This window comes from Gossypium arboreum, chromosome 1 (genome assembly GCF_025698485.1).
Source record: "Gossypium arboreum isolate Shixiya-1 chromosome 1, ASM2569848v2, whole genome shotgun sequence".
NCBI lineage: Eukaryota > Viridiplantae > Streptophyta > Magnoliopsida > Malvales > Malvaceae > Gossypium > Gossypium arboreum.
This window is the reverse complement of record NC_069070.1, coordinates 10,101,210-10,125,884: the sequence shown is the minus strand read 5'-3', so window position 1 is coordinate 10,125,884 and position 24,675 is coordinate 10,101,210. Positions and strand designations below refer to the sequence as shown.

The following is a 24,675-nucleotide window of genomic DNA, read 5'->3' as shown; positions in this document are numbered from 1 at the left end:
TTTGAGCTCTTGTCAAAATCGAGAGAAAAATTCTAATCAAAGATAATATTAAACTTGTTAAAAGAAAAAAATTAACCTGGATGAAACCAAATATTTAAAAAGATTTACTAGACAAAACTAAAACTTCAAAAATACACCCGAGCAAAACTAAAATTTGATAATGGAGCTGGATGAAATCAAAACTTTTTAAATGAATATGAAAGAAACTAAAATTTGAAAATACTTATTGGACGAAACCAAAATTTTGAAAATAGACTGTACAAAACCAAACCAAAACTTGGAAAAATTAAGAGACAGTAAAAAATCCTGAATTGTAATTATAAGCTCGATTGTGTGTAAATGTTGGCAATTATAAATGTACGTACCTACCAATAATGCAAGAATGGTCACACGTTTCTAGAAGGATTGTTGTCAATTTATATCAATGCAATGATGCATGTGCTATTGAATGATGCAAATGTATAAGGCGGCTGGTGCCTTGATCACTCTTCTCCAATACGGCTTCATCTTCTTGATTCATTTCTATTGTTAATCAGAATGCATCATGAACCAAATTGGATAATTTATTTTCAAATGTTTTATTGTCCCAACCAGGCCATTGTTGATATTTTTGAGGTGATAGACAAAATAATAAAAATTGAGTTTTAGATTATTTAAAAGTTGGAGAAACATTTTTTTAGGTCTTTAAAAAATATTTGAGTTTTTAAAAATTGAAAAATAATATTTTAAACCCTTTTTAACTTTGGATCCTAGGCGACTGCACTTTCAAACTACCTCCAGTGCCGGGCCTGATCCCAACAACTTTTCATGCGGAACTTTCATATTCTCTTTTCTTGACTTACGTTTACTTTATAGCCCTTAATAAAACAATCATTGTCTTTTTTAAACAACATTCTAAAAATTCTAAAACAAATTTTTATCTAATGAAATAATTTGAATTAAAAATAAAATGGAGTCTCTCGAAAACTAGTAATCTCTATGTAGAAAAACTTTGGTCTCAGTTATAGACTTTTCAAAAGTGTGGACTTTAGTTGCCTTTGGAAAAAGATGTCAGAAAAATAGGTCCATATCCTAAACTAACAATAAAAACATGAATTTCTTTGAAACCAAGCAAATGAGAAACTGTAATAGAGAAGTTCTATTTTTCAAAGTCAAAACTTTTAATTGTCTTCAAAATTTTAAATTATTTTCATTGGCAATCAGAATCTACAATCAATTTCGTATACCAAAAATCTATAATAAATTTTAAAGGGATCATGAATGAATATGGTGGGGATTTTTTAAATATAAAATTTTCTATAAAATTTAAATTTGTATTTCTTTTTTTGCTTTACAATTATATCTCCAATAAACGTTAAAAAATAGTCAGTGACATCAGTTTTCCTCCAAAAGAAAATGGACGATTATTTTCAAAAATAAAAATCTTAAATAGGGTTTGTACAAATTGTTATATTTATAATAAAGAATTAATAAGTTCTTTATCGTCTCTTCCAAGATCTGTTGTTTTCGTTCTTAAATAGGAATTTGAGTTGCTTTTTTAAGAATTTAATATTTTTAAATGAATTCGAGCACAAAAAGGGATGGAAAATTTTCAAGCCTTCTTTCTAAAATGGTGGGTACAAAGATATATGAATTTTTTCATCTTTAAATTTTTTCATCTTTAAATGTTAAGTAAAATAGGAGGATAATGCATTTCAACACATTCAAATTCACATCATTCCGTAAAAGTAACAATGCTCATGCCAGTCGAGCTAAAACTCAATCAACAAAATATAATCTTTTTTAAAATAAGTTTAGTATAATTCTAAATAAAATAAATTTACATATCTTTCTCATATAAGATTTTGCATATAACATATCGGATTGGCATCCAACAAGTTACAATAACTCATATCACATGCCATGCTTCCAAGAAAGCATTGACTTTAGTAAAATAGTACGGCATCTAGCACTGGACTAGAGTTTGCTAGATTGATTACCAAACAAGAGTTTGCTAGATTCATTACCATACAAGGAATGACGACCTTCGGCAATTAACTCCCCTGTTGCTTTGTTTCTGATATGAACAAGTGTTCCTGCATATCCTCCTCTTTCTCCTAATGCCTTTGAGGTAATCTCTAACTCATCCTGCAAACCGGATTACAATCCTATTAAAACAACCACTAATTCTTCTTATCTGAATCCACAATATCTACGTAAAAAAGTTTGGATATCTACAAATATCCGAATCTGTATTATCCATTGTCATCCCTAGCTAAACCTAAAGTGATTCACCCAAAAACTCATTTAGCAAACCTAATGATATAAATCCCATATGACCAAACTTGAAACAACCCAAACTCAAAATGATCTAAAATCGAAAGTAGTCAAAATACCCTATTAGAAACCTCTCAAATTCATCCAATCCAAAAACCAAAACAACCCGCTTTAGATAGATCCAATCTCACATCCTCTTTTACAACTTTTAACCAGCATACCTTTCTATTATTCCCAAGTCGGATAGTGAAAAACTCAATCTGACTTAAGTTCATGATCAAATTGGCAAACACAGAAATCAAGAAATAAGTAACAGAGTTGGATTACTTTCTGAAAACATTCAAATGCACTACTATAAGAAATTATTAGTACTAAATCCAAAGCAACTCACAACATTAAAAGCCCTAGAAATTCTTGATTGAATTCATGAAAAAAGATTACTTACACCGAGCTTAGCAGTTCCCAGAAACGAAATGGACATATCCACTGAAACTTTCATAGGAACACCAATGACAAAGACCGCTGACCCACCGACTTCATCCACAATATTCGCAATTGCGCCCGTTGCTAAATTTCCATTTTTATCCTGCCAAAGTTCATTTATTCAACAAAAACAAAATCAAACTCAAATCATATTATTCTAATTCAACAGAATCTTAGATCGGGGGGTTTTTGGAAAGCTTACGGTGAGGCGAGGAGGAACTTTGAAAGTGCAGGAAACGAAGCCAGGCTCGACCTTGTCGACACGGATGCCGCGTAAGCCGAAATCGTTGTAGAAGCTACGCTCGTAACCGACTCGGTGGGGGTGAATAGTGAGTCGTGACACTGTCTCCTCTGCTTCTTTGTCTAGTTGCAGGAGTTCCTTCACCTTTTCCATGTCTGATTTCCCTTAGATCTCGTGCTGAGATTGTGAGAACTGAATATCGGGAGATTCAACAGTTAAAACTTAAAAAGTCGTTGCTCTGTTACCTGTAATTCAATTGGGGCTGGGTCAGTCGGATTGGACTTCATTTTTGTCCTTTATGCTGGTTTTTCAAGTCTTTTAAGCTTAAGTACTAGATTGGGCCAAGAGAAAACAACTTACCATTTACCAAATATATTAATATAGATTTTATTGTTGGAATTTTTCATTTTTTTATTATTTATAAGATTTATGACTTTAATTTTACTAAAATATTTGGTTAAATAAATTTATTTTATAAAAAATTTATCGTACTTATAAATAAAATTTTAATTCTATTAAAAATTTTATTAAATAATAAATAAATGTTTTAAAATTCATATATTTAAATTATTATATTTCCATTAACTAAAAAATAAAAATAGAAAATTATATTACTTTTATTTTAAAATGATTTTTAATTATTTATATAATAAATAATTTATTTATATAATCTAATTTAAAATATTATAATTTATATTATCTATCAACTATTATGGTCAATTTATTGACTATTAATATAAGAAAATTTTGAACAGTGTCGTACAAATGTTTCAATAATAATTGGGATTTTTTATTAACATCATTTTGAATCAAAATAACTTTTATTATTTTGAATAATTTTATTTTCTATTAATTATGTGAAACAAAATTATATTCAACACTGAATATAATCAATATTCTTAATTATGATTTGATTTTTATAATGAATTATATATAAATATCTTTATAAATACAGATTTTAAAGGCTTAATATATTATTTGGTACGTAAATTTGATACTTTTATTCTAACGTAGTACCTATATTTTTGAGATTTATTGTAGTACTTATATTTGACAAAATTATACATCAATAAATAAAAAGTAACGATATTAATTTATTAATATTTAATTTAAAATTTAAAATTAATTTAATTAAAATTCATAATTAATTAACAATAATAACAATTAACTCTCTTCAAAATCCTAAAATTCAAAAAAAAATCACAACCACCAATGAATTCCTTGAAAAGAGGAATAAACCTATATAAAAAAATGTTATAAAAAGTCAATGCAATGTTATAAAGTTAATTCTGCAGTTTCTACTTCATGAAAAATCTGCGAATGAAGGTTGGGTTATCTCAGATGGCTTCAGCCGCCTGGAAAGATCAGTAGACTGTAATTAATAAATTAGACACAATATTTGTATTTATTTGATAATCAACTATTTTTGGATCTAAAAATTATATATTAATTTAATATTTTTTTAACTTGGTATTTATTCTTTTTACCGCGTGACAAAATGTAAGATTGTATATCAATTATTGGTTGTCAATGTCACATCAATATATTTTAATAATGTTACTTAGGTATTTAAAAATGGTATCGAGTTGCTTTACGATTTTCAAGTTTAGGTACCAATTAGGTCAAAAAAAAGTTTAGATGCTAAATAGGTATAAGTTACCCAAGTCTAGGTACCTTTATATATATTAAACTTTAAAAAAATTCACAATTAACACTAAATGTATTATATTAACAAAAGGGTAAACTACCAAAATAGTCACTTTTGTTTATCTTAAGTTACATTTTAGTCACTTATGTTTGTAACAACCCGTTTTTAGGGTTAATTGGAACAGTGGTTTTGGGACCACAATCCGACATTGAAAAATTTATTTTATTATTATTTTAATATTTACAGCATGATATTAGCGTTGTGTGAAATTTTCGTAAATAAATTTTATTGTTTAAGTGATTAATTCGGTAAAAATGACTAAATCGCGTAAAGTGTAAAAATTGTGTTCTATAAGCTAAAGGTGTCAAATAGCTATAGAACTTAAAAGTGAAGGTCCTTATGTGGTAAATAGCCCATTTATGAGATAGTGGATGATAGTGGAGTGGCAATTTGTATAATTACTAATGTTTTTAAAGGTTAATTAAGTAAATAGTTAATAAACGGTAATATTAATAAAACAAAAGCCAAATATAATCATCTTTCATCCATTTTACAACCGAATATAGGGTTTATAACAGCCATGGATGAGCTTGATGTTTGGCCATGGCGTTTTTGCTCAAATAGGTACGGTTTTAGCTCCGTTTTTAATAATTTCTACGTTTTTAAGATTGTTGTAGCTTAGTCTAGCTAACCCGGGGACTAATTTGAGAAACTGTTAAAGATTTTATGAGATTACATTGATGAATATTCATGCTTTTTGATGATTTTTGATGAAATATGTAAGTTAGATGATAGTTTTACATATTTTACAAAGTGATTTTAAGTAAAAATGTAAATTATGGGCTAATTTGTGAAATTATGAAATTATGTAGTTAAAAGTGTGATTATTTGGAAAATGTGGGCTACTAAGGCAATAAGAAGAATTCGGCTAAGCATGGGTAGGATGAAATTGCATGCAATTGTGATTTTATGTGATAAGGACTAAATTGCAAAAATGTGAAATAAAAAGGGGCAAAAGTGTAATTTTTCCAAAATATGTAAATTGTGTTAAATTGAATGAATTAATGATTAAATAAGTAAATTTGTTATTATAGAGATTGAGAAAAATAAGATTCGGATCTAGAATGGGAGAAAACAAAGTATCAGACTAGTCAATCTGTTCTGTCGTTTTAACGATCGAGGTAAGTTCGTATGCAATAAGAATTATTGTATTTATGCTTTTAATGCTTTGATATCATATAAATTGTATATACGTGACAGTTGTTATGTTTGATGACATATCGGCTAAATATGGCACTTAGTGTACGGTTCGGTATAGCTTCGGCTAAATTTGGCACTTAGTGTGTGATTTGAGATAGCTTTGGCTATGTACAGCACTTAATGTATGGGACATCAAATATAGCACTTAGTGTGCGAAATATTGAGAATGGCACTTAGTGTGTAAGATATTGAGAATGGCACTTAGTGTGTGAGATATTGAGAATGGCACTTAGTGTGCAAAATATCGAATGATTCAACGAGCATAATTAAGACAAGAATGAAAGTACGATTGAAATAAGTAATACAGGTACGTACAGAACCTATGTGAGAATCGAATGAAAGTAAATTGGTGAGTTCATATTGTATTATGTAATTAAATAAGAAAAAATTGTGTACAAGTATGTTTCATGTCAAAATGTGTTTATTTGACTATAATGAAGCATGTACTAAATGTTATGTGAGATATGAATTATAGTTGTTTTAACTAAATATACATATGGAAATCAACTAATAAGACCATAACCGGGTTATGGCACGTGAAAGAAAGACCAGGACAGGGCCTTGGCAATGTATGTGTAAGACCATAGTTGGACTATGGCATCGGAAAATCGATGAATCTGTATCATAAACACTTATAAACCAGAGAGGTTTGATAAGAGTATAGATGATAAATAGAAAGGTATCAGTACAGGTATGTACAGAAAACTACTCAAGTATCGAGTTATATGAAGTTGAGAACTTGCGAATGAAGAACATGAACAATTTGATGTTAGCTCATGAATTGATGCTTTAAATGTTAATGATTTATCTATTTCGAATTGCTATATGAATGTTGTGATCATTTTAGGCTCACATACGAACTTACTAAGCTGTGAAGCTTACTTTATGTTATTTTTCTATTTTTATAGTGTCTCAGACGTTCGCTCGAGTTGGGAGTCAACGGAGATCGCATCACACTATCCGGCTATTGATTTTCGATATTTTACACCTTATGACTTGGTTTTATGGCATGTATAGGCTAGTGAGTTAATAATATGTTTTAAAGTTTAATATAGCCATAAGATTTGGCTTGCTTTTGGCTTGTAAATGTTGGTATGTATTTGGCCATTTAAGTTGGCTTAAATTATGTGTTCGATAAGTGTTCTATGGGATGTATATAATGTCTTGTGTTTTGACATTGTTTGCCATGGTTGTTGATATGATTAAATGGTTACTCATTTGGTTAGTTACTAATGTTTGAGAAATAGTATATTATGATATGATTATAGATGATGATAATATGTGTTTTGATACATGATATAGATGATAATATGATGGGTTATTTAGTTGGAATTTGAGACATATGAAAATGTTAAAGATGATAAATGATTCATGCTAGTTTTGGTATGTGTTTTGGTTAAGAAATGGTTGAGATTTGAGAAGTGAAGTGTAATGATTCAATATGGTATGATTTATGCTAGAAATAATCACTTTTGATTGCTTATTTGATTGTATATTTGATACCATTTTGATGGCTAAGTGTGCATGAGAAAAAGGTGGCAAATTGGCTTTGCAAATGGCCTATTTTTGTCCACACAGGCAGAGACATGGGCTTGTGTCTCAACCGTGTGTGACACACGGTCATGCTACACAACCGTGTGTCCCCTAGGGTACCCTTTGAATTTAAGTCAGTATACCCTACAGGTTTGACACAGCCTAGACACACGGGAATGTCTACTGGTCGTGAATGGCACACGGGCTGGTACACGGGCGTGTGGCCTGCTGTGTGGCCAAGTCAGTAACCCCTCTAGATTTCACACGGCCTGGCAAACGGACGTGTCCTCGGCCGTGTGGTGCAAGTCAGTATGTATGCCCTGTTTACGGCTTGTGACATGGGTGTGTCTGGTGGCCGTGTGAGGCACACGATTTGTTCACACGGGCCTGGGATCCTTAAATGTTTAAAAATTTTCTAAGTTTCCCAAAGTTTGTAAATGTTATCGGTTTAGTCCCAAACCACTTCTAAGCATGTTTTAAGGTCTCGAAGAGCTTTACAAGGGACATTGTGAATGTTTTGAATGGATTTTGAGTATGAATGCATAAATGTATATGTTATGTACGTGAACGATGTGCATTGATCGGTAATGCCTCGTAACCCTATTCCGGCGACGGATATGGGTTAGGGGTGTTACAATGTTAATGTGTTGTAACATTTTAGTAACTGAACCGTTAATTTTCGTTAACAATGTAACGATAAGTTGACGTAGCATGTTAAATCATCATTTCAAACAAAACATTTAGGTCAAATTATATAATTAGTCCCTATATTTTTTTCGTTTCGAGCAATTTAATTTTTTTCTTTTATGTTCTTTTAACTTTTCTTTTTTTTCTTTATTTTCCTTTTTCTTCTGCTTCTCTCTCTCTGTTTCCCTCCCTTCTCCATCTCTTTTAACGTAGTTTTTCTATATTATTCACTTGTTAAAACTTTTTTATGTTTGTGAAAAAAGAAAAGGCCAAAGCTGAAACCAAAATAAGAACCAAAATAAAACTTGTTTCGCATATTCTTACCCCCACAATTACAAACCCTCATCATCCATTATCGCTTTAACAAACTAATTTTGATATCTCAATGACTTAGTCCACAAGCTCGCCTCACTGGAAGACCTCACCAATCATGACTTATGGCAGTTCACCCTCAACAAAGTTTCTCGAGCCCATTCCCCTAACCTCCTAACCAACCTCCATGACCATCTTATATATCTTACCTACAACATTCTCGCCCTCTCGAAATTACATTGTTTCACGAATTCTTCAAACGAGCTCTACACTCTCAATGACTAAAACGACCACCATATGAAACTTACCCTAAACTTTACCTAAACCAGTCTGGTTTCATGCCCCATTCCCTAACCCGTATCCGTCGCCGAAACAGGGTTATAGAGCATTACCGAAGTTTACAGTATAATTACTATTAATTCATATCATTTACTATTCATTTCATAAAATCAATCATAACCAATTATAATGTCCCTCATACGGGTCCTCGAGGCCCAAAATACATATTAAAATCTAGTCGGGACTAAATCGGGACCATAAAAAATTTTTCGCAAAACTTTAAAATTTTTTTAAGTGCAGGGGACACACGCCCTTGTGGCCATGCCGTGTGGCTCACACGGCCAATGACACACCCATGTCCTAGGCCGTGTGGGCATTCAATGTGAGGCACACAAGCGTGTCTTAGCCTGTGTCCTTACTCGTGTAACTTCTGACTTAGGTCACACGGCTACCCACACGCCTGTGTGTTAGGCCGTATGGTCAATTTAATTTTCAAAAATTAGGTACAGGTTTCACACGGCCAAGACACACGCCTATGTGCTAGGCCATGTATCACACACGATTGAGACACACGTCCGTGTTTCTACCCGTGTGACTAATTCTGCGCATTATGTTTCTTAATTTTTAAAATGCAGGGGACACACGGCCAAACCACAAGCCCATGTGCATGGCCATGTGTCACACACGGTTAAGACACACTCCTGTGTGGACAAAATAAGGCCATTTTCCAAGACCTATTTCTTACCCTTTTCACCTTGCACCTACATCAACACTTAATCATTTTCAACAACCAATTCAAGACAACTTATCCAAGCCAAACACAAGAGTTATGTATGATATATTAATACTTACATTCATGTATTTCCAAACTTACCTTTTTATGAAAACATATAATTTACCGTAATTCAATTTAACTATACCATATACATATATGTTAAACATATTATAGCCTTATAATTATGTACCAAAACATACCATTACTAGCCATTCCAATGACTAGATTACAAACATCCATTTACATGTCAACATTGACCAAGTTAGCATATACATGCCATTATACCAAAACAAGTTTTCTATTTATACCAAAACAGGCTGAAGGATAGTGCGATGATGCTCAGACCTATTCCAACCTTTACGAGCTTTCTGAGCACTATAAAACAAAGAAAAGAAAACTGAGTAAGCATTTCAAATGCTTAGTAAGTTCGTATAACAGGAAATTAACTTACCAATCATATTCATTTAAAATAAGTATACAAACATGCATCCAAAACTATATGGCCAATTGCCTAGACACATGCTCTCACCAAACATGTAACATCCTGATTTTGGGCTTAGTCGGAACAGTGGTTTCGGGACCACAAATTCGATGAGGAAAATTTAATTTTTATTATATTTTTATGGTATATGATTTCACAAAATAATTTCGTGAAAATTTCGTTCAAAAATTTCGACGTTTGGGCACTCAATTTAGTAAAAAGGACTAAATTGTAAAAAGTACAAAAGTTGACTTCTACATGTTAGAGGCATCAAATTGTTATGAAATTTTAAATGGGAGGTCATTAAATGATAATTAAACCATTTTATAACTTTTTGGACAAAAATGGCCTTGATTGGGTAAAATTTGAAAGAATAGTAAAAAGGGCATTTTGGTCATTTAGAGGTAAAATGAATTAAAAGACAAATTTTAAACTCCAAATGTGTCCCTTTCTTCTTGTTACAGTAGAATGTACCAAGAGAAGCCATGGTTAGGGTTTGTCCAAGCTTCCAAGCTTAATAGTAAGTGATTTTGAACTCCGTTTTTAATGTTCTATGTATTTTTGAAATCCCGGTAACATGATCTGCTCATTTTTACCATTATTTTGAGCTAGGATTTATGTTTAAAAAATTACCCATGAATGATATGCATGTATTTTGATGTTTAATGGTAGAATATGAAGCTTGAAATTGTGTTAAACAACTTTTGCTAAGCGATTTTATGTGAAAACGAGTAAAACGGTATAATCGATAAAAATGCCTAATGTTCATAAGTATATGTTAGAGTGAGAATTTGATGTTGCCTTTGAAGGGAAAAATTATCAGAATGTCATAAAACATAAGAAAATAGGAAGAAGTTTAATTTCAGAACCTTGGGGCAAAAGTGCAAATATGCAAAAGTTTAGGGGTCAAAATGAAAATTTGTAAAAATATGATTTTTAGACCCATATGAATAGTTTGACTAATTATTAGGCTAAATGTGATATTATAGATCAAGGAAATCGATATTTGGGCTTAAATCGGGAAAATACAAGGTTATGGACTAGAATGGTAAATTGCCATTTCTGGATCCGAGGTAAGTTTGTACGTAAATAATTTATCGATTCTTTTTATTTTATTATATTTTGTTATCATATGAAATGTGGCTGCCTAATGATTATTTGTTGTAAATTGCAAATTGAAAAAGGACTATGAATAAATTGTAAAATGTTGGAAAGTGAGGAATTTCCCGGTTGAGCCTTCGGAATAGAAACGATACGAATGATCTATTGTGAGGTCACGTGTGTAGTACTAAGTGCAGGCTACTATGTGTATCAGATGGTTAGGTCACGTGTGTAGTACTAAGTGCAGGCTACTACGTGTACCGGATAATTGGTCGCATGTGTAGTACTAAGTGCAAGCGACTATGTGTACCAGATAGCTTTGGCTACAAGTGTGAAAATATGTGCAGGCAACTGAGTATTAGTTATTATTCCGAAGAGTTCAACGGGAAAATCGATTAAGTAAAAATATATGTGAACATGATTAAATGATGAATAAGTGCAGGTAAATGTTTAAGAAAATTTTGAGCAATATGCTCGATATTTGAGTGAACTTCGATAAGACAAAATGGATTAAGCGAAATTATGTAAGAGTAAATTAAGTAACAGTGTTGGATAGCAGCAGTTGTGTGACTTTGAAAATTCATCAAAAATTGTGCAAGTTGAATTAAATTTCAAATAAATTATTGAATTAAAGCTTAATAAGTATATTTTCATATAAAAGAAATAGGGTTGTATATTATGTGATATTCTAATTTTTTTGAGACAGTGTTAGAATGAATTTGAGATCCCCTGTTCTGACTTGGAAAAATTGTTAAAAATTTTATAAAAATAATTATAGGCTATAATTTACATGCTTATAATATTTTATGAGTATAATTTTAATAGAAACAAACGGGAACATTATCCGAGTCTCGTACTATGAGATAAATAAATTTTAGTGAAGAAAGGTCGAAGCTGTCAAACAGAACAATAGGGGAGATTTTGAATAATAAACTGTACTTATTAGCTGGACCAAAAATTCTTAAAATTTTATGGTATAAAGATATATGAGTCTAGTTTTTTGAAAAATTTACGGATCTTAATTTGGAGTTCTGCAACTCCAGATATAAATAATTTAGTGACTGTGACTCAAGAAAGCAGCTTAACCAGAACATGTGTAAATGTACAATTGGGTTAGTTTTACTATGGAAAGCATGTTAGTAAATTGCTTATTATTATTTCATGCGAGCTTACTAAGCGTAAAGCTTACCCCCTCCTTTCCATTTCTTTTAGTATTGTCAGGTTAGCTCATGGTTGGAGATCGTCGGAGGCAGCATCACACTATCAAGCCAACACATTGACAGTATAAACACATATGCTAGAATTATCAAGTGAGTGGCATGTATAGGGACCTAGTTTTATAACATGTGTTATTATAATTTGGCCAAATATATTGGTCTTTAGTGAGCTAATGATTCTGACTTATAAATCTAGCTATTTATGTTATGTTTGATATTGGTGATGTGCTTATGCTTGTTTGCCATGCATGGTTGGTAATATGTTATGTGTTGTTGTGAATGTTTAAGTCCGTTAACACCTCGAACCCTATCCCGACGTTGGATACGGGTGAGGGGTGTTACAAAACAAGTTGGTCATGAAATTTTATATAATTATCAAGAAAATAGAGATGAGCTCATCATGTATCCATTTCCAGGTATTTCAAGGATATTCAAGATATAATTCATTTAATTCTCATCTTTTCTTATATCAAGAGTTTTTTCTGTTGAATCATTGAAATATCGATGGATACCCAGGTAGTACACACAAGATGTACTTATCATTGATCGGTCAATTCATATACGGGGGTACTCTTTAGAGTACATAATTGAGAAGCATACTCTCGAGTCTTATAACATGAAGCTCACACAGAGCCATTTCAGGAAGCTCATAAAGAGCCTATCAGGAAGCTTATCCAGGCTATATAACAGGAAGCTCATAAGAGCCATAATCAGAAAGTTCACAAAGAACCATATCGAGAAGCTCACGAAAAGCCTATCAAGAAGCTTACAAAAAGCCATATAATGGGAAACTCCGAATAGCCATATATCAGGAAGTTCAAGCGAGCACTATCGGGAAGCTCACTAAGAGCCAACTTAACAGGAAGCTCATTAAGAGCCTATAATCAGGATGCTCATAAAAGCTAAGGTGTGTCCACAACAAATGTGTGATCACAACCTATCAGGACGCTCTGAAGAGCTATAACGAGAAGCTCGCAAGAACCTTATATGGGAAGCTCGAGAGGGCTAATAACAGGATTCTCTTTTAAGCTATGGTGTGTCTGCAACATATGCTAGATTACAACTAATCGAGAAACTTGTATCCATCGAATTTCATTTATTCAAACGGAACTTAACATTTTTCAGGCATGTTAGAAATATGTATTTTCATATACACATAAAAATTCATGATTCACATATAATATTCAATTCAAATATGAAAGTATACACAATTTAGTTACACGAACTTACCTCGATAAACGTTCATATACAAGGATCTACTAATCCGATACTTTTTGTTTTCCTCGATCCAACTCAATCCAACATCAATTTAATCTATTTCATACTCAATTCTCATCCTAGGAAAAATTATTAACCCTTATCCATTGCCGAAACAGGGTTACGGAGCATTACCGAACATTTCAGAACAAATATGAACAATCATATAATAATATAGCATACAATCATATAATAATATAGCATACACATTTAAAATCTCAAATAATTAACCTAATGACTATATCAACATAGGTATTTTACAAATACTTACTAACTTAATTTCTTTAACTTCATTTAAACCAATTCAAATTAAAACCAAATTTCAACCTAAAATTTTTATATGTTAAAATCATTCATACTTCAACTAAAACATACCATTTTATAATCTCAACATAACTCATAAACTTATACATATAATCAACTAAAATCATCTTATATCATCACTACAACCATTTCTCAAAATAACATACATATGACAACCTAGGTACATGTCATTACCAAAAGAAATATACTTCACCACTTTGAGTTAGGGATCGGCTTTGGATGCTGATTCAATGATCTGACTTTAACCTAACCTGCCACGGAAAACAACCGTACGTTGAGTACAAACTTAGTGGTATTTCTATAATCCGAATACTTAAAAACAAAATAATTAACATGCACATTTAATTCATACAATTTTCAAATCCATTCAATTAATCAATTCAAATATAAATCATTTGTCACACATTTAATTTTCATCAATAGCTATTTTAAATAGCTTTTCTCACTTTGAATTTACATATCATTTGGCAATAACAATACTCTTTTCATGAACCTTTGGTTCATGCATTTCATTTATACAATTCAATTCAATGTCTAATTTCAAATTCACATTCAATATCATTCAATATCAATTTTATTGCCAATTCATTTATTTACCCCTATTAACACGACTCGAACTTTGGCGGATACACGGATCCAACCAAAACACACCAGTTTGACACCCAGTGCCTCATCAGATAATTTGAAGTAATAGTTTGACACCCAGTGTCTCATTGGCTATGCCGAAGTAATTTGGTACCCAGTACCTCATCAAATTTATCCTAAGTAATAGTTTGACACCCAGTGTCTCATAGACTCGAAGTCGAAGTAATCCCTGTACACTTCCAATCCTATGGCATGCCAACTATATCCGGCTCAGCCCGATACAATTAATAGGGTATTCAATTGACTTTCCAGTTTCCAATCAATACACATTTCAATTAATCACATATATTCTCAATTCAATACCATTCAATTCACTTTTCAATTAAAAATATTCAAATTTCATAATAATCACATATTCATATCAATTTTATCTCATTTCCAATCAATATATTTTTCAAATATAACATATATCCAATATTCAATTTTCCACATCAACCACATATATCCATACAAATTCAATTCAATAACAATTGTTAATACTTACCTTAATTACTTACCATAACATATAAATCAAAACATCACAAATAATAATTAAAATTCGGATTATAGAAATACAAACCGTAATTTTCTGAGTTACTCCTCGTCAACTTTTTTTTTTCTTTCCTTTCTTAGTCGAGGTCTCCGGCACAACATTAGCTACAGAATTAAAATAATTGAAAATCATCAATACAACACCATTTTTGCCCGTTCAACCAAATCTACAAATTCTGTGATTGGATAAAAAGTCAGAAATCGCTAGATCGACTGGCAAACGAGAGGAAACCACTAGTTCTAATCCTCAGCCAAAAAGATCTAGAGAATCTCGATGTGGTTGTGTAATATCCTGAATTAGGGCTTAATCGGAATAGTGGTTTCGTGACCACAAATCCGAGATAGAAATAATAATTTTATAATTATTTTGATGGTTATGATATGATTGCATGATTGTGTGAAAATTTCGTGATGAAATTCTATGCCTAAAGTGCTTAAATTGAAAGTAGGGACTAAATCAAATAAGTTGCAAAACTTGCATTCTAGAAGTTTTTAGTATGAAATTGTTTTGGAATATTAATGAGGAGGTCCTAAATAGCAATTTGACCAATTTTAAGTTCATGGACAAAATTAGGACATGGAAGGAATTTTTGGAAAGTTTAGTAGTAAGGGTATTTTGGTCATTTAGTTATTAAAATGAATTAAAAACAAAATTAAAAGCCAATTTTGTCCATCTTCTTCATTAGGCCGAAATTTCAAGGGTTCTCCATAGCTAGGGTTTGTTTCAAGCTTCCAAGCTCCATAGTAAGTGATTCCAAGCCCGTTTTTAATGTTCTTTACGTTTTGGAATCCTTAGCTCGATTAAGCTTATGTTAGCAATAATTCAACCTAGGGTTTATATTTGGAAAAATACCCATAGGTGAAATTTGTGTATTTTGATGTTTTATGATAGAATATGAGGTTTTAAATTATGTTAGACAACTTGTGCTACTCGGTTTTGAGTGAAAACGAGTAAAAGGGCTTAATCGACAAAAATACCTAATAGTCACAAGTATATGTTAGAGAGAGAATTTGATGTTTCCATAGAAGGGAAAAGTGATCAAGAGAGAGAATTTGATGTTTCCATAGAAGGGAAAAGTGATCAGCATGTTATAAAACATAAGAATAAGGAATAAAGTTTAATTCCCGAGCCTAGGGGCAAAAGTGTAATTATGCAAAAGTTTAGGGGCAAAAGTGTAATTTTTCTAAAGTTCGTATTAAATGCTGTTTTGATGAATGTATGTATTAAATAAGATTAATTTGGTATTATAGATCAAGAAAAACGAGATTCAAGTCGTGATCGAGGAAAAGAAAAGATTGTGGACTAAATTGCAAAATCTTTATATTTTGGTACCAAGGTAAGTTCATGTGTAAATAATGTAGCATAAATGTTATTTTTAAATTATTAATTTTAATTATATGATATGCTGATTTTTAATCGTGAAATATTATGCTTTGTGGTTAATGTTGAGTAATATGCAAATTATGTTTACTACTTGATAAATATGAATTGCTACAGAGTATAGGTTAGATATTCCATGGAAGGCGGCAAATGTGAGATCGAGGAAAAAGCTCGTTTGAACCTTAGGAATAGATTAGGATACAAGTGACATATCACTAGGATGGTTGAGCATCCGAACTCGTTGAGTTGAGTCAGGAGTTCACCTATGGATGCGAATGTCAGAACTCGTTGAGTTGAGTCCGAGTTCGTGAGATGTAACTAGGCATCCGAACTCGTTGAGTTGAGTCTGAGTTCACTAATGGATCGACGCATGAGCTCGTTGAGTTGAGTCTGAGTTCACTTAGGGCGGGTTACATGATTTCTTGATTACATACGAGGCACTTATGTGCAAATTATCCGTGTATCCGAGTTGTATTAGATGTGTTCAACGGGTGAAATTTCTAGTGAAATGGAAGAACACTTAAGATGCAAGTGACGTTTTGGTAAGTGTTGTGAAATGGACACTTTGGACAGGTATGTTCTTAACCCTCGGGTTAAAATAGATACAACAACGATAAGGTGGTAAGATGATGAATGATGTTTAAAGATGTGATATATGTTTTGGTGATACCATGCTAAAGTTGTTTGGTATATTTGTATTGTTATGTTACTTGTTATTTACATATGAACTTACTAAGCATTTATGCTTACTCCTCCTCTTTATTTACTGTAGTTTTGAACAAGCCATTTCGGGAATCGGGACGGTCGAAGGTTCGATCACACTATCCAAAGGACTTTCATCGGGTAAATGGCTTGTAAGACTTAAGTATGGCATGTATAGCAATATACTTATTTTGTGTAAATAATTTTATGATATGGCCATGTTTGGTTGAGAAAATGTTTGATATTGATAAGTCATGGTGATGGCTAATTTAGATCATGTTTGATATTATGGAAGTTTAATAGGTTATTTAGTTCATAAAAATTCATGGAAAGATGAAACTTGCCTTAAAACAGAATATTGCTGCAGCAATGACATGAATTTGAAAAATCACTAAAAATAGTATAAATGGAAATAAATAATGAGTAAGTTATGAAATTGAAGCTTAATGAGTCTATTTCCATGTGGATTGAACAAAACAGGCATATAAATTATATTTTATAAGATATTTAAACTTTTGTGAAACAGGGCTAGAGTGATTTCTGGATCTCCTGTTCTGACTTTAAAATTCATAATAAATTTTAAAAAAATAATTATAAGTTGTTCTTTATATGTACAAGTTCTTTATTGAGTCTAGTTTTAATAGAAACAAAACTCATAGTCATTTAATTTCTATATAGAGAAATAACTGATTCGTACTACACAGAGGTCAGAGCAGTCAAACCCTAAAATAGGGGAGAATTTAACTAATAAACTGTACTAATTGGCCCAACCAAAAATTCTAGAAAAAAATTAGTAAATAGATATATGAGTCTAGATTTAGCGAAAATTTACGGATCTAGATTTCGAGTTTCATAACTCGAGATATGATTTTTCTTGTAACTGTGACGCGGGTAGTTAGAAAGCTGTGAATATAGAAACAAATGATTTGAAGTTCTTAATTTGATAAATTATGTTCGATAACCCCTCAAGCTCGACTCCGGCGACGGTTTCGGGGGCGGGGTTGTTACAGCTTGGAGGCCGAGTTTTAGATTGGACCAAGGTGACAGAAGCCAGGGAAAACAGACTACTGTTTCTACTGGCAGTGTAAGAGGCTCTTCTCGAGACATTGATATGCCGAACTGCAAACATTGTGGGAAAAAGCATAAAGGTGAATGTTGGAGAAAAACTAGACGATGCTTCCAATGTGAGTCTACAAATCATTTTATCAGAGACTGCTCAAAAAGTGAAAGCACCACACCTGCAGCATCACAGAGATTAGTGTTTACTGCTCGAGGTAGAGGCTCGGGTAAAGGCGGTTCTATTTCTAGAGGTAGTGGTGTAAGAAAAGGCAGTGACATAGTTACTCAGCAGTTGGAGGCTAGAGCACCGGCCAGAGCATACGTGGTTCAGACTCGGGAAGAAGGTGATGCACGTGACGTCGTGACAGGTATATTTTTATTGTATTCTGAACCTGTTTATGCATTAATTGATCTGGGTTCTTCTCATTCATACATTAATTCAGAACTGGTCGAGTCGGGAAAATTAAAATATGAGATGTCTAGAATATTAATAGAAGTGCCTAGCACTTTGGGACAAACTGTGTCTGTGGACCGAGTATGCCAAAGATGCCCATTGATAATACAGGGAAAGATGTTTTCAGTTGATTTGTTGATTATGCCCTTTGGCTATTTTGATGTAATCTTGGGTATGGATTGGTTATCTGAACATGGGGTAGTTTTGGATTGCTATAAAAAAAGGTTCAGTATTCAGACAGAAGATGGAGACAGAATTGAGGTAAATGGTATTCGTACTAGTGTAACACCCCTAACCCGTATCCGACGCCGGAATAAGATTACGAGGCGTTACCAATCAATATATATCATTTATAAACATTTATGCATTCATATATAAAACCCATCCAACACATTCACATTGTCCCTTATAAGACTCTACGAGGCCTTAAAACATGCTTAGAAAAGGTTCGGGACTAAATCGATAACATTTGAAAACTTTGGGAACTTAAAAAATTTTCATCCATTTAAAGGTCACACGCCTGTGTGAATATATCGTGTGCCTCACACGGTCACCAGACACACTTGTGTCACAGGCCGTATGATAACAAAGTATACATACTGACTTGTACCACACGGAGGGAGACACGCCCGTGTGCCAGGACCATGGGAAATATGGAGGGGTCACTAATTTGGGTCACACGGACGGCCACACGCTCATGTGCCAGTCTATGTCTCACACACTACCAATAGACACGCCCGTGTGTCTAGACTGTGTCAAACCTATAGGGTATACTGACTTAATTCGAAGGGTACCCCAAGAGACACACGGCCGTGTAACATGACCGTGTGTCGCGCACGGCTGAGACACACGCCCGTGTCTCTACTCGTGTGGACAAAAATAGGCCATTTGAAAAGACAATTTGCCACCATTTTCTCATGTACACAAAATAACCAAATTGGTACCATTTCAACACATATATAGGTAACCAAAATAGGCCAATTCATACACCTATCATATCATCTATACTCAACCATTTCAACTACTTAATTCTATATTCAAAACCATACCAAATCAATGTGCCACAATCATCAATCTTACATAACTTTGTAATATATTTTCATTACCTTTCCATCAAATAAATAATTCCTCCCAAACATATCAATTCATCATCTACAAAACATACCATAATATACCATTCCTCAAGCATTTATACACCAACTTACAAATATCCAAAATAGCCAACTCATAACCATACCAAAACAAGCCAACATATAAGGCATTCTATACATCACATATATATTTCTTACCAAACACAATTCAAGCCAACTTAAATAGCCATACACACCAACATTTACAAGCCAAATCACATGGCTAAAATCATAACTCAAAACATACTAATATGACACTAGCATATACATGCTATATACCATATATACAAAACTCTCAAAAGTACGAACGAGATGATCGATAGTGTGATGACGCTTCTTGATGATCCCCGAGTTTGAGCTAGCTTCGATAATCTATAAAACAGTGGAAAATAAACACAGTAAGCTTTAAAAGCTTAGTAAACCATATACAAACAAAATCATCACATGAACATTTGCATATCAATTTAAATATGCTAAACATAGCTAATCACATTCAAACTCACAAACCTTTCTCATTAAACATATATTCAATGTCTTAATCGAGTTCATCAAATATTTCCCTTTTTAATACTCGTATGAATTTCGTACGTACCTGAGTCACTTAGTTCATTCACATATTCTTTCTCGACTTGGCTTTACATATTCTTTCTCAACTCTTCTTTGCCCGCTGAACCATTTGGAATCATTAAGGATTCTTGGGTATCCCATAAGCTCATACAATGCCATATCCCAGATATGGTCTTACATGTTATCACATATCGATGCCACTATCCCAAACAGGGTCTTACACGAAATTGATTAACGATGCCAATGTCCCAGACATGGTCTTACACGTAATCTCAATACAATGCCAATGTCCCAGACATGGTCTTACATGTAATCACATCTCGATAACCGAATGTCATGACATCTATATCCTATACTATTCCTAAGGTTCGTACGGGACTTTCGGATATCGTAACTCTGTCGATTCTTGCTCATAATTGCCCGTTCAACATTCATTGCAATTCAATCATAATAAAACATATATAATTTAATGTAAAGAAATTTATTTTCATATGAACTTACCTCGTAGTCGGAATAAATGAACCAGATCGACTATTCAATAACTTTCGATTTCCCTTGATCTAAATCCGATTTCTTTTGTTCTTGATCTATATACATTCAAAATTAACTCTTTTATTTATCAACACATTCAATTTAGTCCACAAACACGTATTTGGGCTTTTTTCACTTTAGCCCCTAAAGTCTCAAATTTCTTACAATTTAGTCCTTATTTCACAAATACACAAAATTACACAATTTCTTTCAAATACATGCTAGCATAATTCTCCTAGTATATATATCAACTCATATTTATCATTTATTCACACATTTAACCACATATTTTTACATTTTCTTAAATAAATCCCTATTTGACATTTTTGTCAAATATCACTTAATAAAACTTGATGATCTATCAACAAATATTCATTTTTCATCATCAACTATCATAAAACTCATAGATTCAACAATGGAACTTCATAGAATCATCAAAAAATTCAAAAATTAAGGTACGGGCTAGCTAAAACACGAAGCAACAATCACAAAAACATAGAAATCATCAAAAACGGAACAAAAGTGGACCTTCAATTGAGCTTCAACATGGCCAAACCCTAAAACATGAAAATAGCTTCTTCTTTCTTCTATTTTTGGTTCAAAATGATGAGAATATAAGCTTTAAATTGTTTTTATTTTATTTATTCTAACTTAACACTTAGTTTACCATTTTACCCTTGGTTAATAAACCATTTAATCATCAAATATAAGGCCATTTATGTCCATCTCCATAACAATGGTCTAATAACAACATAAGAATCTCACATTTAATCAACCATAGCAATTTAGTACTTTTAACTTATAGCATGCCACTTTTGTATTTTACGCGATTAAGTCCTTTTATCAAATTAAACTATTAAACAATAAAATTAGTTCACGAAATTTTCACACATATATAATCACATGCTGTAAACATCAAAAATAATATTAAAACAATTTTACGACCTCATACTTGTGGTTCTGAAACCACTATTCTGATTTAGTTAAAACCGGGCTATTACAACTTTCCCCCCTTAGGGATTTTTGTCCCCGAAAATCTTACCAGCGAATAGGTTTTGGATATTTCTTTCTAATAGCATCCTCGAGTTCCTACGTAGCTTCTTCAACCCCGTGTCGATCCCATAATACTTTCACTAATGCCATTTTTTTTTTATTTCTAAGCTCTTTAATCTCACGAGCTAGAATTCAGATCGGTTCTTCACTGTACGATAAATCTGACTGAATCTTAACTTCAGTCGGGGCAATAACATGTGAAGGGTCAGATCAGTATCATCGAAGCATCGATACATGAAATACATTATGAATCTTTTCTAACTCAGATGGCAATGCTAGCCGATAAGCAACTAGTCTGACTCGCTCGATAATTTCATATGGCCCGATGAGTCGCGGACTCAATTTATTTTTTACGACCAAATCGAAGTATCTTCTTCCACGGATATACTTTCAAAAACACTCTATCCCTAATCTGAAACTCGATATCTTTCTTTTCAAGTCTGCATATGATTTCTGACAATCTAACACCACTTTCAAACTATCACGTATTACTTTCACTTTTTCTTCTGTTCTCTAATTAGATCAACTCCGTGAATCCTATTTTCACTTAGTTCAGTCCAGTACAAAGGTGTTTGACATTTTTTACCGTATGGAGCTTCGTACGGTGCCATTTTGATACTTGATTGAAAACTATTGTTAGACGCAAATTTAATCAACAGCAAATACTTTTTCCACGTACCTTCGAACTCAAGAATACAACTTCTCAACATATCCTCGAGCATTTGAATAACTCGTTCGGATTGACCATCCGTCAGCGGGTGAAATGCGGTACTAAAATGTAATTTTGTACCCAATGCATCTTGCAGTTTCCTCCAAAATCTTGATGTGAACCTCGGATATCTATCCGAAACAATAGAAACAGGTACTCTGTGTAATCTCACAATCTCAGAGATATACAACTCAGCTAACTTTTCAAGCGAATATTCCGTTTGTACAGGAATGAAATGAGCCAATTTTGTCAATCTATCAACTACAACCTTGATTGCATCTTTCTTACTCAGAGATAGAGGCAATCCTGACACAAAATCCATAGTTACTCTATACCATTTCCACTCGGGAATCATAATCGACTGTAATAAACCAGACTGTACCTGATGCTTAGCTTTAACTTTCTGATAAATCAAACATTTAGAAATGAATTTTGAAATGTCACGTCATGCCATGCCACCAATAAAACTGTTTCAAGCCAATATACATTTTCGTGCTTCCCGGATAAACAAATAAACGACTACTATGTGCTTCATTCAAAATCATCTGAATCAACTCTGAATTTCTCGAAACACATATTCGGCTTCTGAATCTTAAACAATCATCAGAATCAAGTTGAAATTCTGAATCTGGGTTCGAATCACATTGAGCTCTTTTTGCTAACATTTCATTATCAACTTTTTGAGCTTTATAAATCTGTTGTAAAAACAATGGTCTCACTTTCAATTCAGCTACAATTGAACCATCATCAGATAAAGCCAACTGAGTATTCATTGCACGTAGAGTAAACAAAGATTTCTAGCTTAAAGCATTAGTTCAACATTTTCTTTTTCCGGATGATAGTCAGTCACTAGCTCGTAATCTTTTAGCAATTCTAGCCATCTCCACTATCGCAAATTCAAATCTTCCTGAGTCATCAGATATTTCAAACTCTTGTGATCTGAATAAACATGGCATTTCTCACCGAACAAATAATTGCGCCAAATTTTCAATGCAAACACAATAGCTGCTAACTCTAAATCATGCGTCGGGTAATTCTTTTCATGGGGCTTCAACTGTCTTGAGGCATAAGCTATGACATTGCCTTCCTACATCAAAACGCAACCCAAACCATTCAACGATGCATTACTAAAAATCACAAATTCTTTACCTGATTCTGGCTATACTAACACTAGAGCTTCAGTCAAAAGAACTTTCAGCTGATCAAAACTTTTCTGACATTTCTCAGACCATTCAAACTTTACATCTTTCTAAAGCAATCTAGTCAACGGAGTCGCAATCATCGAAAAGCCTTTCACGAAACTATAATAACCAGCTAGTCCCAAAAAACTTCGGCCTTCAGATACATTTCTCGGAGGCTTCAAATCCGTTATTGCAGAAATCTTGCCTGGACCGACTCAAATACCCGATGCTGACACAATATGCCCTAGAAAACCAACCTCACTCAACCAAAATTCACATTTACTAAACTTTGCTTATAATTTTTTATCACGCAGAGTCTACAATACAATTCTTAAGTGCTTGGCATGCTCAATTTCATCTCTCGAATAAATCAAAATATCATCTATGAACACAACAACAAATCAATCTAAGTACAGTCTGAAAATACGGTTCATTAAATCCATAAAGACAGCAGGTGCATTCGTTAGTCCAAAAAGCATAACTAGAAATTCGTAATGTTCGTACCTCGTTCTAAAAGCAGTCCTTGGCACATCAGAGTCTCTAACTCACAACTGGTAATAACCCAATCTCAAATCTATCTTTAAAAATATTGTAACTCCTTTTAGCTAATCAAACAAATAATCAATTCGCGATAAAGGATATTTGTTATTGATCGTCACTTTGTTAAGCTGTCGGTAGTCTATACGCATTCTCATTGTGCCATCTTTTTTTTCACAAACAACACAAGAGCACCTCAATGTGAGAAAATTGATCTTGCAAAACCTCTATCTGTCAGTTCTTGCAACAAATTTTTCAATTCTTTTAACTCTATCGGAGTCATTCTGTACGGAGCTATCGATATCGGTGTTGTACCCGGCATTAACTTAATACCAAATTCA

General features: G+C 32.8%; 1 protein-coding gene across 1 annotated transcript; it reads right to left on the bottom strand.

Moving 5' to 3' along the window:
- Positions 1-1,684: 1,684 nt before the first annotated feature.
- LOC108482033 (uncharacterized) lies at positions 1,685-3,275 on the bottom strand. The gene is made up of 3 exons (XM_017785139.2): positions 2,942-3,275; positions 2,702-2,842; positions 1,685-2,127 (listed from the first exon to the last, which is right to left on the bottom strand). Exons 1-3 carry the CDS (start codon positions 3,131-3,133, stop codon positions 1,957-1,959), a joined length of 504 nt encoding a protein of 167 aa, XP_017640628.1. The 5' UTR covers positions 3,134-3,275; the 3' UTR covers positions 1,685-1,956.
- Positions 3,276-24,675: the final 21,400 nt, after the last annotated feature.